Consider the following 16,876-nt stretch of genomic DNA (forward strand, 5'->3'; position numbering starts at 1 on the left):
GCCCCAAAGAATGATCTATGTCCGTTTCACCATCTGAGTAGTAGGAGGCATAGGGGAGATGCCACAGCAAATGTGAGTGAAGTCCATAGTATTCTTTTAGAACTGATTATTGACCTATTTATTTCTTGCTTCACCCTCTGTTTCCAAACCTTATCGGCACAGGTTGCTCGAGTCAGATTTACTATCTTGCGTGAACCTAATCTGCAGTTTCATTCTATAATGGTTAATATCAAGATCAACACAGGAACACAGGAACAACTACCACGAATCAAATGCTAAAAATTCCTAAGCATGGAATTCAGTACTTTCTATACATTATAATCATTTATTCATGACAACGACCCTGACCTGTGGATACCATATGTACATATACAAACACTTCTTTCGTTTGCAGTTTTACAGATGGGGAAACTGAGGATCCAGGGTCAAATGTGTGGCCCAAACAACGAAGTGGCCAAGTCCACATTTCATATCTGTTATCTTGGAGCTCATTATTTTAATGGCAATGTTCTTCTGCCTCTCTGTTCTGCTATTAAGCCATTAATAAACCCTCCAGAGATCCCAGGACTTTGCAGATCGAAGCTCCACTCAAGGGGCCAACTCTTGTCAGGTACAGTTGAGTCCTCCGGTTGGCTACTAAATATTATATTTCATTAGACAGTCTGGTATAAGCATTTTGACATATACCTAGATAGCCACTTAGCTATAGAGAAATTATCTAATTGTAAAGTTACTCATGAGTGATTAGTAAAAGCAACACGTGGTTTTATTCTTGGGAAATCATATATTACTCTTTTTTTTTTTTTTTTTTTTTTTGCGGTACGCGGGCCTCTCACTGTTGTGGCCTCTCCCGTTGCGGAGCACAGGCTCCGGACGCGCAGGCTCAGTGGCCATGGCTCACGGGCCCAGCCGCTCCGTGGCATGTGGGATCTTCCCGGACCGGGGCACGAACCCGTGTCCCCTGCATCGGCAGGTGGACTCTCAACCACTGCGCCACCAGAGAAGCCCTATTACTCTATTTTTAAAAGGGTAGTGAGCAGTTATTGTTTTGTCTCTTCAAAAGCCTTCCTTCCTCTGGGAAGAGTGTCATCCTTCCTTTAGGGAACTGCTCCTTTCCTACACCAAATACAGAGTTCCACTCAGCCTGCCAATGTTAGCTCCTCATTCATCCACTGCCTGCAGGGGCAGATGAAAGGAGGCCAGACCCTAGCAGTCTTCCCTAGAATTTGTCTAAGTATAACTTAGGGAAGAGAGGCAATCTCTCTCATGTCAAATTTGAGACTGAAATATGAGATGGAGAAGCCGGTAATCATCTTCCTTGTGTCAGGGGGAGGATACCGAAGCAAATAGACAAGGCTACCCCACGAGAAGCAGCAGAGGGGAGAGAACAATGTGATGGACAGATGGAAATCATCTGTGCTAGTCGACCTGGAAGACTCTGGTACCCAAGTCCCTCCTCTGACCTGTATGCAGGAATGTTTTCTCTTTAGACCTTAGGGGGTTTATTTGCAACCAAAACACATCTGCATAAAATATGTAATGAGAAAATAGTGTATTTTAGAGAAATTTTAAGCCAAAAATCAGGAAAGATATTCTTATTCTTGCCAGGCCATAAATTAGTAAGTAGGTTCTTTTCGTAAGTCCGTAAGTAAAATGTTCACTGTCTAAAGCACACATATCAAAAGGGATTTCAGTAAAGTTTCTTAAATTTTCTCTGTTGAAAATAACCTTTAGTAATAACCCAATAGTATGTGGACTGGATCAGCAGCCTTCTGTAGCGAAAGTATTTCCTTGACTAGTCTCAAAGTCCTAAACATACCTGGGATCTGCCCTTGATTCCTGCCTCCTCCATCCCTGCCTTGAGAGGGACAAAGAAAGTTCTGTGGGCATTATTTGATCCCTATTTCTGTGCCTTGAAGCGCCTGCCTCTCACTTGTATTCCCATGAAAAATGGCAATGGGATTTCCACTTACGACTCCTTTTCTATTTGAGATACTGAAGGCTTCCTCTTCTCTAACAGAGATCTGAAAAAGTAGCATATGTACAAACCTTCTCATGACATAATATAAGCTCAATGACTAAGGACATCCCATCGTCTGTTCTAGTCCTTACTTAAAATTTACATAATTTATACTGTGGTTACACAACAATCGAAGCCTTCATGTTTGTACTGATCAGTATAATCTAGGTTTTATTCCACATAAGAAAACTGCAGAAGCTTAATAAAAAGTTCTTTCTTACTCATTCAAAGTATAAAGTGGACCAAGGATCTTTCCCTTGTAGCCACATCATATGAAGTAAGGCTGTGGGGAAAAAGGAAAAGGAAGATCCATGCCAGCTGGAACTGCCTTGTCCAGGTGTCCAGGGATGACAAACATCCTTCCACTCACATTTCATTGGTCAGAACTAGTCACTTGGGGACTTCGCTGGTGGTCCAGTGGTAAGGAATCCACCTTCCAGTGCAGGGGATGCAGGTTCTATCCCTGGTCAGGGAACTAAGATCCTACCTGCCACGGAGCAACTAAGCCCACGTGCCTCAACTAGACAGCCCGTGTGCCACAAATTACAGAGCCCATGCGCTCTGGAAACTGTGCACCACAACTACAGAGCCCACGCTCCACAACTAGAGAGAAAACCTGCAGGCCAGAACTAGAGAGAAGCCTGTGTGCCGTAATGAAGAGCCCTTCCGCCGCAACGAAAGATCCCGCATGCCACAGTGAAGATCCTGCATGCCGCAACTAAGACCCAATGCAGCCAAAAATAAAATTTAAAAATAAATAAATAAATAAAAGGGAAGATGGGAAATATTCAAGAGCACATGGAAATTTGGTGAGCAAAATGGTTTCTGCCACACTGGACCATATTTCCTAGGAAAACCTTAGCAATATCTACATTAGTGGATGAAAAAATAACCCACCATGGTGTAGGTATAAGAAGAACACAGCCTGCTTGCACAGGGCTGTCCAAGTGTACCTGGTACTTTGGGTACGCTGGGTTTTGTAAAGCTAAGCTGAAAGTCCTAGGTATCTTAATTGCAAGGTTAGAATGAACTTCTTTTCTATCTTAATTGCTGCTAAGATACAACACCATATGACTTATTTTCATAGTCTCCTTCATTCTGCAAACATATTTAGAGCACAGAGCAAAATAATATAGTGAGCTTATTTAGACTTTAAAAAGAATAGAAAAATACACATTATATACTATGGCCACCAACCTCCTATGACTAAAACCTTTTGCTTGTTGGCCTCCAGTCAAATAAGCTCAGTGGTCTGATGCTTGGTCCCTTGGGTATAGTAGTCCATCATAAAACCATCACCCTTCCTTTAGCACAATTGGCAGGTACTGCTCACGTAAAACAGAAGAGTAAGTTGCCATGGAGATAAAGCCAACTCTCCACTTTAGAATGGCTGATTCTTCCAAGTCATAACAGATATTACCAGAAAAATAACATGAGGTACTCACACAGACTGGCAGCACCAAATCTGTGTTCTGTCATTGAGTAGCTAACCATGTTCACATTATCTTTTGGTATAGTAACAAAGACACACATTGCACTAAAAGATAATCCAACATAATCACTGTTTACAAAATAAATCCTTATATCTGTCTAAACAATGTGGAAACTTTAAATCGTAATATGTTTTCTACCTCTAATTAGTGCTTTATTAATGGGGTGACCACTCTCCTTGACCTATTTGCTGAAATTCGTTAGAGCTCCAGGAGACCATACGGATGGCCAGATGGGGTACTGTAATTTAATGCCGTTATTCTAAGGATGAAATAAAGGGTAAACATAATTTGCATTCTTTTCCATCCTTCCTGCATGCCTTTTATTAGTTTCATTTTTAATTCAGACATAAGAAGGGAAAATAATACCTTGCTACCAAGGCCCAAATGCCAACTAATTATTACAAGAGACTCCGGCCCTGACATCACAGGCCAAGCCTCTGAACATACTCCGCCTTACCCAGTGACCCCACCATGGTGATTAATAGGTTGAGTGCTAAGCCCTAATGAGTGTCAGATCTTAGATGTTCTCTAGGCTAATGTAATTAGCACTATGTTGAACACAATATTTCAGTTACTTGGTAGAGAGACTCATTATACTTCATAGTAAACTATATGCCTTTTTGCTTTACATCTTTGAATTTATTTCATAATTATCAGCCTAAAAGGCCTCTATAAGTAGAGGTTTTTCAAATATTAGAGAAAAATTTAAATACAATATTTTTAAATCAAATATTGATTTGCTCTTACAACAGTTCAGAGATACTTGTTGAAATGTAAGTTTCTGGACTCTACCAACAGAAATTCGGATAAAAAAGGGTTTGGGATAAGACCCAGAACTATGCATTTTTAATAACAGACCGATGATTCAGAAGCAGAAAATCTGTGGACCATACTTGGAAAAGCACTGCCACTTTAGTAACAGGACCAAGGTCTGTGTCTTAGATTAATTGAGCCTATCAGACTTTTTGTTTTAAATAGTTACTATGTTTCTGAAAAAAATTATCTGCACCCACATAAGGGGAATTGATTTCATAATGAGATTACAGTTTTAAATGTACCAATATTTCTTGTTAGAAAAATTAAAAACTAATTATCAAGGTAAGACATGGATGTTATTTCCAACAAACCATGTAAGTGTATGAGTTCTCCATGCAACAGTGGACATGGCAGGTAGTAACTGTTCTATCCAGCAGGCAATGGACCTGGAATTACTTTTCTACTTTTTTTTTTTTTTTTTTTTTTTGCGGTACGCGGGCCTTTAACTGTTGTGGCCCCTCCCATTGCGGAACACAGGCTCCGGACGCGCAGGCTCAGCGGCCATGGCTCACGGGCCCAGCCGCTCTGCGGTATGTGGGACCTTCCCAGACCGGGGCACGAACCCGTGTCCCCTGCATCGGCAGGCTGACTCTCAACCACTGCGCCACCAGGGAAGCCCTACTTTTCTACTTTTAAGGGAAAGACCAAAGGGTAGGTGAATTTCTGATGACTCTTCTCCATAGCAGAGATGATGTACAAAATGCCTCAGGTCTAATGAGTAAGGACTCTAAGCACTTTTTCCAACTACTTACTCAGAACTCACCTAGATATTATCAACTTCAATCACTACGTACTAAGTATTGTCATGTGTCTAGCATTGCTTTCTTAAAACAACTAGATACAAAATCCCCGTGGATCTTTAATTTATACCTATTTTATTCATCTATTACCCTAAACATTTTAAGGCAGTTTTTTCTAAATTGCTATTTTACCAAACTAAAGTTTTCTTGATGAACTTCAAAAAACTTCTCTTTTGTGTTTTTTAACGTTTATATTGTATGTATTAAAAATGGGAAAATCAGAGCACAAATAAAATAAAAACAGTTATTTAATGATAAATATATATTTACTTACTTATAATTTGGCATTGAGATTTATTGGTTTGAGAAAAGTAATTACGTTGTTCTTCATTCTAAGCCTCCTTTTAGAGCCAGCTTGGGAGTGGAAGAACGTCATATGACCAGCGTACAGTATCTACTGTTTCTGCAGTCATCAGAGATAACACAGGTACGACCTTTAAAGCAACTGTCTAGTGGAGAATCTCAGAAAGTGTTTTAAAAGCAAAGGTTTTCACTGACATATCCAAATAGCACTTTAAAGTTACCTTTTGGTCCAGGAACAGAAATGCATCAATTTAACCTAACCAAAAAGGTAATGGAGACATACAGTGGATTAACGTAAAATCACTGACATACAGAAAGTAGAAAATACCCACTAACACACACACACACACGCAGGATTATTTGGGGATCAAATTTTTACCTTGGTAGTACAATAAAAAGATAATACCCTAAAGAATAATTATTATGTCACTAAACAAATGACCTTGGTGGGGCAGTACCTAAATCAGGTTTGTGGAAGGCCTTGCACAGACCTGGCTCTGCCACTTACTTTATGGAGGTAAGAGAAAGGCCAAAGAGCAGAGTGATTACACGTGTGGGGTCTCAATTTCTATCTGCCACTAATGAGCTGCTTGACCTGGGAAAAGTACTTTATCTTTCTATCTCCTTGGCTATATAATGGAAAGAAGTAATTCTTATTTCACAGAATGTTAAAAGAATCAGGTCATATGACACATAGCAAGCATTTAGAGAGGCCTTAACTGAAAGTAAATATGAACATGCATTGGATATTGCTCCTAACGGTATATCCCCATCACTACGAACCATATTATCCTCACCTGTAAAGTAAGACATTGAAAGATGATTTGTATAATTTCTTTAAGTGCTTATATTCCGAGTGTATATCTGTATCTTAAAGTCAAATATCCAGCTGAAAATGAAAACCCTAAAAATCTAAAATGAAAACCCTAAAATCTAAATATTTTAAGTAGTGACTAAAAGAAAACTGTAGACAGTCTGGTCTGCTGTAAGGATTGATTTCAAGCAGATAGGTGACATAGCAATGAACTAATAATTCCAATAATTTTTAACAGAAGTGATACGGTACTTGTTTATTCATTATTCCTTATGCATCATACCCTCATTTGAACATGGAATGTAACAAGATAATCGTCAGGCAACCATTTAAATTAAAAAATGTCATATTTAGTAAGTACTACAGAGATAAGGAATTATTTTATTCACACGAACTTGAATGGATCCAGAACGTACATGATAACACTCTATTTTGCAACTTAAAGTGAATTACTTTCTAGGCTTATAGATTGTCAGCAACTTGAGTTTCATTCAGAAGAAAGCAACTGTAGCAATATTAGGAAATGATACTACCATTATAGTATAGACTCTATTCCAAATTAAATGGAAAGGTACCACCCTTGAAAATTCCATAATTTAATAAATCTTAGTTTGTGCAAAGACATCCTCATTCAAATAAATACTCTAGTAAGACTCAGAATAAAGTGAATAGTTTAAGATGTTGAATTACTAAAATCACTAAAACTTCAGTCCTAATTATACTTCTGGTTGGTTTTAAGTGAGGATAATATGAAAACAGGGCTTTAATGTACCAAGGCACTACATGTAAAATACTGTGGCATGGAGCAATTGCTTTCTTAAACCAGAATTGTATTTAGTCCAAAGAACCTTACCTCCTGCGTACATAACAGCTAGCATAGTGGATGATATCCATGCTATTTCACTGTAGGTAGTGTTGAATATTAGCTGAATTTCTTTGAAGAAAACTGTGACAGCTTTGGGAAATGCATATGAAAATCCAATGGAGATAAAAGCTGCTCCAACCACTACCCAGCCCCATCCTCCATCAGGAGGTGGATGCGGCGGTGGGGAGCCTGCTGGGGGTGGCATTTCCACTCCTCTATTTGGAATTCAAGTAACCTGCATTAAAAAAATGAAATAACAGTTTAAGCCATATTTCCATTTTCATAAATCACTCTTGGTAGTTATCAAAATAATATTATTATTATATTTTTATTCTATTAACTACAACTATGTAATTTTTTCGTAAATATTTTTAATACTCTGGTACTCAGAAAGTTATCAGAAAATTAACCAAAAAATTGGAGTGAGGTATGTAACTTTCTTATGGGTTAAAAATTGAAAGCATTTTGTTTATGGAAACAACAATTACTCAAAGAGACGTTAAGAATTCAGATTATACTAAAGTACCAACCAAAAAACAAAAGCTATCTCAGTCTGATTTCTAAGATAAATGAAGCTGTCATCACTTAGAATAATTTCTTAATCCGAAACATTTAAGATTTTCTATACAAAGGTTAAGAAGACCTTACATTACATCTGATGAATTTCACAGAATTAAATAGTAAGCATATTTTAGAATTTTTCCACTTTAAAAAAAATTATTTATGTATTTATTTTTGGCTGCGTAGGGTCTTTGTTGCTGCGCGCGGGCTTTCTCTAGTTGTGGTGGGTGGGGGCTACTCTTCGTTGCTGTGCGCAGGCTTCTCATTGCGGTGGCTTCTCCTGTTGTGGAGCGTGGGCTCTAGGGGCGCGGACTTCAGTAGTTGTGGCACGTGGGCTCAGTAGTTGTCGCTCGTGGGCTATAGAGCTCAGGCTCAGTAGTTGTGGCGCACGGGCTTAGTTGCTCCGCAGCATGTGGGATCTTCCCGGACCAGGGCTCAAACCCTTGTCCCCTGTATTGGCAGGAGGATTCTTAACCACTGAGCCACGAGGGAAGTCCTCCACTTTTAATAATTGACAATACTTAACGACATTTTAGCATAGATCTATTTTCTAAAATTATAGGATTAGAAATTGTGTGATTCTAATGAATTAATTTTAATGCACTTCCAAAACTGGTGATACCTATCATTTTATGAATGATACATTTTACGAATTCTTCATAGCAATGATACGCTCCCAATCAAATGGATGGTATGTTATTTTTATTCAAAGAAAAGGACTTTCTTTTTGGATATGCCTAGGAACACTTAACTGCTAGCTTTATGGTACAGAGCACCCACTCTCTTGTGGAAGAAATGATCACAAATAGCTTAATACAACTGAAATTGAATTAAAAAAATCTTGGTTCCCTAACATCAATGTTCCTTTGTAGAGCGATGCTGCTTGCTTGGTCTTTAGCTGTAATTGCCAATATTTCTCAGCATCTTCCTTTTACTACTCTCATTCCATTTGTGAATATTTTTCAATTGGAATGTAGAGGAAAAAGGAAACGCTTGTCTGTTTGGTAAGACAATATAGAAAATAAGCAAATAAAAGCTAAATTTGCCACTAATTCAGGAAACCTACCAAAAAAACTAAACAGGTATCTATGAACAGACAGAGAGGTTTAATTTTTGTTTGATGTCAAACTGTATCTAAGATATTTTTGGTGATCTTCTATACGCACCTTCCATATTTTGAGTGAAAACATTCTTTAAAGTTTTCTAATTTGTCCATAGTTCTACCCAAGGACTTTGCCTTCAGAAACTCATATAGGCAAAATGATAAAAATGAAACTTAAAATAGGTAGAGCACCATTTTCCTAGAATAAATACTATGATGATGAGTATTAGAATGGAAGTAACAATGCAGACAACTATTACCTTCACTCTTTTTCTGAATGTTAATTTTGGCAAATATACTTAAGCCTTTTTAACATAATATTTTACAGTATTTCATAGATGGAGGGAAATCGATATAATCTGCAATTAACAGATAACAGGGCTGAAGATTAATATGCTTATTTTACATTATGTGAGTCAGACATATCTGCAAGGAAGTTCTGTGACATTCAGCTTTAATCACATTTTTTTTCTTGAGTTTTTTCAGCTCTATTGAGGTATAATTGACAAATAAAAGTATAATATATTTAATGTGTAACATGATTTGATATACATATACATTATGAAAGGATTCCCACAATCAAATTAATCAATACATCTATCACCCCATATATTTACTTTTTTTGGTATGAACAATTTATATTCTACTTTCTTAGCAAATCTCAATTATACAGTACAATATTATCAACTATAGATACCATATTACACATTAGATCCCGAGAACTTATTCATCTTATAACTGAAAGTTTGTACACTTTTACCATCCTCTCTCCATCTCTACAGTGTTATTATGTAGAATTTGTCTTTCTCTGTCTAGCTTATTTCACTTAGCATAATGCTCTCCAGTTTCATCCATGTTGTCCCAAATGGCAGGATTTCATCATTTTTTAAAGCTGAATAATATTTTGCTGTGTGTGTGTGTGTGTGTGTATACATTTCTTTATCCATTCATCTGTCAATGGACACTTAGTTTGTTTCCATATCTTGGCTACCATGAGTAATGCTTCAGTGAACATGGGAATACAGATATCTCTTCGAGATAATGATTCCCTTTCCTTTGTATATGTACCCAGAAGTAGAACTGCTCAATCATATGGTAGTTCTATTTTTAATTTTTTGAAGAACCTCCAAACTTTTTTCCATAGAGGCTGAAACAGTTTACACTCCCACCAACAGCATAAAAGCTTCTGTTTTCTCTACATTCTTGCCAGTATTTGCTATTGCTTGTCTTTTTGATAATAGCCATTCTAACAGGTATGAGGTAATATCTCATTTTGGTTTTGACTTTCATTTCCCTAATGATTAGTGACGTTAAGCACCTTTTTATGTACCTGTTGGCCTTTTATATATCTCGTTTAGAAAAATATCTATTCAGGTCCTTTGCCCATTTTAAAATTGGGTTATTTGTGTTTTTTGCTATTGAGTTGTATGAGTTCCTTGTATATTTTAGATATTAACCTCTTATTGGATATGTGGTTTACATGTATTTTTTTCCATTTCATAGGCTGCCTTTTCATTTTGTGGACAATTTGCCGTGCAGAAAGCTTTTAGTTTAGCTTTCATTTAGTAGTCTCACTTGTTTATTTTTGCATTTGTTGCCTTTGCTTTTTGATGTTAAATCCAAAAAAATCATCACCAAGGCCAATGTCAAGGAGCTTACCCCCTATATTTTCTTCTAGGAATTTTATGGTTTCAGGTCGTGTTCAAGTCTTTAATCCATTTTGAGTTGATTTTTGTGTATAGTGTAAGATGGGGGTTCAGTTTCATTCTTTTGCATGTGGATATCCAATTTTTCCAGCACCATTTATTTAAGATGCTGTCTTTTCCCCATTGTATATTCTTGGCACCTTTGTCAAAAATTAATTGACAAAATACATGGATTTATTTCTTGGCTCTCTATCCTGTTTCACTGATCTATGTGTCTGTTTTTATTAGTTTGGTAATAGAGTTAGAAATCAAGGAGTGTGATACCTCCAGCTGTTCTTTCTCAAGATTGGTTGGCTATTCGGGGCCTTTTGTGGCTCCATATGAACTTTAGGATTGATTGTTCTATTTCTGCAAAAAATGTCATTGGAATTTTGATAAGGATTGCATTGAATCTGTAGATTGCTTTGGGTAGTATGAACATTTTAACAATATTAATTCTTCCAATTAATGAGCACGGAATATCCTTCCATTTATTTCTGTCTTCAATTTCTTTCATCAGTGTTATAATTTTCAGTGTATAGATCTTTCACCTATTTGGTTAAATGTAGTCTTAAGTATTTTATTCTTTCTGATGCTATTGTAAATGAAATTGTTATCTTAATTTCTCTCTCCAATAATTCATTGTTAGTGCTTAGAAACACAATTGATTTTTAAATATTGGTTTTGTATCCTGCAACTTTACTGAATTTGTCGATTAGTTCTAACAGTTTTTTGGTGGAGTCTTTAGGGTTTTCTATAATATAAGGTCAAGTCATCTGCAAACAGACAATTTTACTTCTTCCATTTAAATTTGGATGTTGATTTCTTTTTCTTGCCTAATTGCTCTGACTAGGATTTCGAGTACTTAATCACCATTTGTTTGTCCCGATCTCGTTAACTGACACTTACAGTTCTGGATTTTCCTTCCAGTTTAATGCTGAACCAAGGAATGGAATAATCCTCGTGTAGGTTGTTGGCATATCTATTGGCTTTTTCTATTGCCTTCTTTTATTTCTCCTTTTGGATAATTGTGGTAAAGGTTCTATTCTATTTTTGAATTAGATCAACAATTACATTTTATTTTATTTTATTCACTTTATAACATTGATATAGTTATAAAGTAAGAATCAGCAAACATTTCCTGTAATGGGTGAGATAATAAATATTTTATGCTCTGCAGGCTGTATGGTCTCTCTCATAACTACTTATCTTAATAGTTTTAGTGCAAAAGCAGCCACAGACAATACTATAAAAAAATGGGTGTGGATGTTCTAATAAACTTTTATTTACAAATTAGACCAAGGTTTATTGTTTGCTGATCCCTGTAATAGAATACCATTAGAAAACCAAGAAAAGAAAGAAATTGTACATAATCACACTAACCTTACACAATATTATTAGCAATTTTGCATATCTCTTTTCATTATTTTTCTATATTCCTATATTTCTGATGAATTTAAATAATATTGTAATCATATAGATCATACAGATCTAATTGTATATACTGCTTTTTCATTATTATTTTTTATTATTTGTCTTTAAGTTCTTTTTCTTGTTTTGATTAGATAAGTGGCGCATTCCAATTTTTACAAAATATGGAAAATGCAAAAGTATAAACCAGAATAAAATACTATCAAATAAAGTCTTCAATTGCCACCATGATTTACAGAGAAAGTATCTTCTCCCTCCCGTTTTTTCTTTTTATATCCATTTACATCTGTTTTTTTACCCATACATTTAGAAGTGCTGTTTGGAAAGCCACCTCAAATTATTATTTCAGAAGTTGGGGTAGAAGTGACAAAGGCATCTACCTTTTTATTAGGGACTGTGAATAGAAATGTTTTTAATTTAAAAAGTTTTAAATGGTAGAGGCAAGGCAAATCCATTTTATTTTTCCAAGAAGATACAATAAAAGCATGATAACAAGTTACTTCTCTCTGACTACATACACACAGACAGTATGGCTCTAGATATACTGACATTAATTAGATGGAATAGTTTCAAAAGTTCAAATTGCTTGTCTCTTACCTTACTGATTTAAATGTATTATAATCGAATTAACCTATAACCTAATCTATAGGTATACAAAAATGAATAAAGGGATCTCTGACTCAAATATTGAGTACTCTAACTAAGTGCTTATTAAATATTTATTTGCTCAGTTAAATTTCCACAAAAGCCCTATAAGATGCTGTACCTATCTTTCAAATAAGACTAAACCTCAGGAAATATTGGAAACTAGACCCAAGTAAAACAATAATGTCAGGGACTGGATTTCACTAATCACTGCTGACTCTTAAAATTACATAAATAGAATTAGAAATAATACTCTTGGTTAATGTATTTAGAAGAGGAAACAAGCAAAAAAAAAAACTAGGTATTTTTTATTATGTCTTCTCTGCATGTCTAAAATATTCTTATGGGTCAAAAGAGTCAAAGACGATTTTCAAGACTGTAAGAAAATAACTTGAAAAATTCTCTCCATGGATACATTTGTATGTTAGAAACCTACCCAAAATGTCAGGAAAACTATAGCATTAAGGTCAAATGAGAAGCTTTCACCACAGACAAATAATGCACACAGTGTACATCCTATTCAAAAATGGACACATCACAGCAGGGACCTTCTGTAAGCTCATTAATATTCTACAGATGCCAACTGTTCAGATCGATCCAAAACACCGTACCTTGTCAAAGAATGATTTTGAAAAGATTTGAATGTCTTCAGAATGTTTATGGTCTACTTTTGTAATCATTTTTGCCTTATTGGAAACAATAAAAATTTGTCTATCTATCTATCATCTATCTATGTAATTTGGTTTCTCTTTGGTCATCAGTTAATCCAACATGATGGATTTACAGCATATGAGCACTGGAAATAGCATCTTTTTTTTTTTATTTTTTTTTATTTTTTATTTTCTTGCGGTACGCGGGCCTCTCACTGTTGTGGCCTCTTCCGTTGCGGAGCACAGGCTCCGGATGCGCAGGCTCAGCGGCCATGGCTCACAGGCCCAACCGCTCCACGGCATGTGGGATCCTCCCAGACCGGGGCACGAACCCGTGTCCCCTGCATCGGCAGGCTGACTCTCAACCACTGCGCCACCAGGGAAGCCCAGAAATAGCATCTTTTAAAAAGTATAATACTTAAGGAAGACAGAGGAGGAAAGAGAGAGATTGTAAGTATTGGCTAAACCAGCTGAAAATAGCACTCGGTCTTTGAAAGTTGTCTAAATAATCTGAATTTATATATTATTGAATTTTGTTACTATATTTTTAAAGTAGACAAATTTCTTATTGCGTGGAAATCAAATAAATCTAGAATAATACTAAAGAAATACCAAATGGCACTTGTAAGGGGTAAACTACTTTTTGTTGTATTATCAGAGTATAAAAACTATCATGAGGTTTAAAGTCCTCATTCTGCGATTTTCCTGCTTGCATAAAGGAATCTAAAACATCTTTCATTATTAATTTATGATTTTAAACTATTGTACCTTTTATCACCTCTATATTCTGGAGTAAACACTTAGAAATACAACTGGATGATTTATTTTTCAGCCATTTCACAAATCATAAATAACATTTCTAAATAATCTTAAATCCATTATTTTAAAATCATTATATCAATATAAATATTGAAGTTTACTAATATTCAAATCATGTTATTACTATTAATATTGAAATTTACTAATGATCTAGGTTAATGTTGGGATTTCCATTTTATAGACAGAAATCTATGCTCATAGAAAAGTGAAGTGGCCTTTAAAAAAGCATTATATGATGGAGTTATTTTTTCCTCAATACTTTGTTTTCTGTATTATTTTTTCATAGTTCACCAGTTTATCTCAGTATATGATCTTTTATACTCTTTCTCCAGCATATTTACTTGATTTTAATTATAATTGCATCCTCCTGGTTGCAAGTCACCACTCAGATACCTCTTCACTTCCTTATCTCCAGCTGTCTTGTTTCTTCCATTTAAATTGACATCTTACAATCTCTTAGCTGAATCATTGCAGAGTAGACCAAAATCAATTAACCCTTGAAAAATGCCACTTCCAAGATTATCACCTGTTCATTATTAACAACTCTTGAGTTAACCAATAGTTCAGACCCAATTCATATACACTCATTGGCCTCACGTTATTTTCCTGTGCACAATTCTGTAATATTTTATACAACTTATGTCTGTCGTGTCTTGTTCCTTTTATTTGTGGGCATAATCAAGAAAAACAGAGTGAAAAGTATAATTTTACCTGTTGACAGATGCTCTCTTGAACAGATTTCTTTGGATTATGTGTGATATTGTTAAACCTTGTCACTATTGCTTGAAGTGTGATATTTGAAGGCAATACAAACGAAGAGAGGTAGAGCAGACTCTGGATTATCTAAAGAAATAGAAAAACAGGCGTTACATATATAATTGAGGTCCAGAAGCCTCATTAGGGTCACTACCTTTAATTCATCCAATAAATTTTGACCCTGTTTTAATAATTAACAAAATTGAATATATATATATATATGTGCATATATATTTGTCAATCTATTGATTGAATTATTAGGTATGAACACAATGATGAAATGTGTGCAGGAGAAAAAAAATTAGAAGTATGAAATGAAGATTAGTTTTATTTTTAATAAATAACGGTAAATTACATATCTACCATTGTGAGAAGGAAATTTACTGGCATTCATTAGCTGTCACTCAAATAATTCCCTATACTCATTTAAATAATTTGCTCTAAAATTCAACTCATAAAATATCTATTGACAATGGAAATAAATATAAAATTTAAAAGAGAGTTATTAGAAACACTATCAATAATATACATGCCTTACAATGAGACACACTGAGTCATGCAAATGAAACAAAAAGTATTTTAGAAATCTTATGATTTAGAAACCAAATGTCTTAATCAGATCTGGGTGATAGATGAATATGCTAATAAATCTCCCTAATACATCAAATGCCTTTATTTCAACTTAAATCTGGTACTGAGTATACAGATGCTAGTACTTAGGGTTTATTTTGCTTGGGTCAAGCATTCCTTTGCCGAGATCAAAGCTAAGGAAAAGTTAACTCTGTCAGTTAAATACCCAGTTGCCTGCCTTGCATCCAGGGCCACTTATCCTAAAGTGTTGAAGTCGATGCAACCACCAGGCCAAATGACGTCTGTATGAGAGGATGAGGAAAGCCTGTGATCTAGTTGCCTAGTCAGTGAGAAACTGAGGGTGGGGATTAGAATGAAGATTAGTAGTGGAATTAGAAAGTCATGGATAAAATCTGAGAAATAGATAAGGCTGGAATTAAAGTTTTAACTTATGCTAGGAATGGAGAGTTCACACTCAGTAGGTCTCCTACATCTGGGATAACAGCAGGGAGAAGAGGCTTACATTCTGCTCTGGACCTACCAAGAGGCTTGGGAGCCTTTGTGAGTTTTTTAAGCTGAGGAATTTAAGGGTGGTAGCTCCACCCTACCACAAGTGACCGGCCCATCCAAATGCAGAAAACGCTTCTTATATTTGGAGGAAATACATTTTCTGTCAGTTCCCTCTGGCAGAGAGAGTTGCCTGGAGTTTAGGGCAAAGCCTCAGAGGAAAGCCTCAGGCATTCCTGACAACTGGGCTCCGACCCTCCATCTATGCTTAATTATCATCATGGTTCACGGAGGTCAGCATAGGGGCCAGAACAAGCGAACATGACAAGGCCACATTTTAAATGCTCACCAACATTTCTACACAATCGTCACAGAGCTTTATTAACCTGACTGGTCTAGTTTCCTCCAGAAAGACCAACCAGAGGTTTTTTCAACTAATTGGCCAACAATCCAGGAATCCTCTGTGATAGTTATAACTATATTAATCTATTTTACATCTCTTTCTCAATACCTATTAAACTATCATATTTTTATACACATTTAGGCAAATAAACTCGTACAGTGCATAGATTGGTCCTTAGTTTTAAAAATGAAAGTCAGTGTTTTAAAATTTGTGTGTCTGATGAAAAAACCAAGAGAAGAAACAACAATCCTTAATATAGGAAAGCTTTCCTTTAATTCAGGAAAGAAACAATTTTGGAGACTGAATCCAAGTAGGCATAAAGCTTAAAGTTTATTCACCCCTACAAAAGCAGTGTTAATTACTATAGCTAGAAGCTGGGCTGTGGTTATCAGCTATCAATAATTTGGTTTGTTAGCAATTCACATATATGCCACATGTTTTATGATGGGTTTTACTTATAACAGGGAACTTAAAAAATGCTTTAGAGCTTTCAGTTTTTTAAAAAGATTCCATTAGTTATCATAATCCCACGAACTAAGAGGAAGTGGTATTTTTAATCACATTTATAGATAAGAGCATAAGGAATCGGAGGTACGAAGAGATTTTTCCAAAGTGTAATATTCAATAAGTGATCAC

At 35.7% G+C, this 16,876-nt stretch overlaps 1 protein-coding gene across 5 annotated transcripts in view; it reads right to left on the reverse strand.

The window, feature by feature from the left end:
- SLC16A7 (solute carrier family 16 member 7) overlaps positions 1-16,876 on the reverse strand; it is a 163,097-nt gene that overhangs the window by 51,650 nt on the left and 94,571 nt on the right. For 4 of the 5 annotated variants that reach the window (XM_079936630.1, XM_079936628.1, XM_079936629.1 and 1 more), the window contains 2 exons: positions 14,716-14,847; positions 7,100-7,346 (listed from right to left, as the gene is read on the reverse strand). In XM_079936630.1, the coding sequence (XP_079792756.1) occupies positions 7,100-7,316 (217 nt within the window). In that variant the 5' untranslated portion in view covers positions 7,317-7,346; positions 14,716-14,847. The remainder of the gene's footprint in view (positions 1-7,099; positions 7,347-14,715; positions 14,848-16,876) is intronic. The other variant, XM_079936631.1, reaches the window with a different exon arrangement.

This window comes from Stenella coeruleoalba (assembly GCF_951394435.1).
Source record: "Stenella coeruleoalba genome assembly, chromosome: 11".
NCBI lineage: Eukaryota > Metazoa > Chordata > Mammalia > Artiodactyla > Delphinidae > Stenella > Stenella coeruleoalba.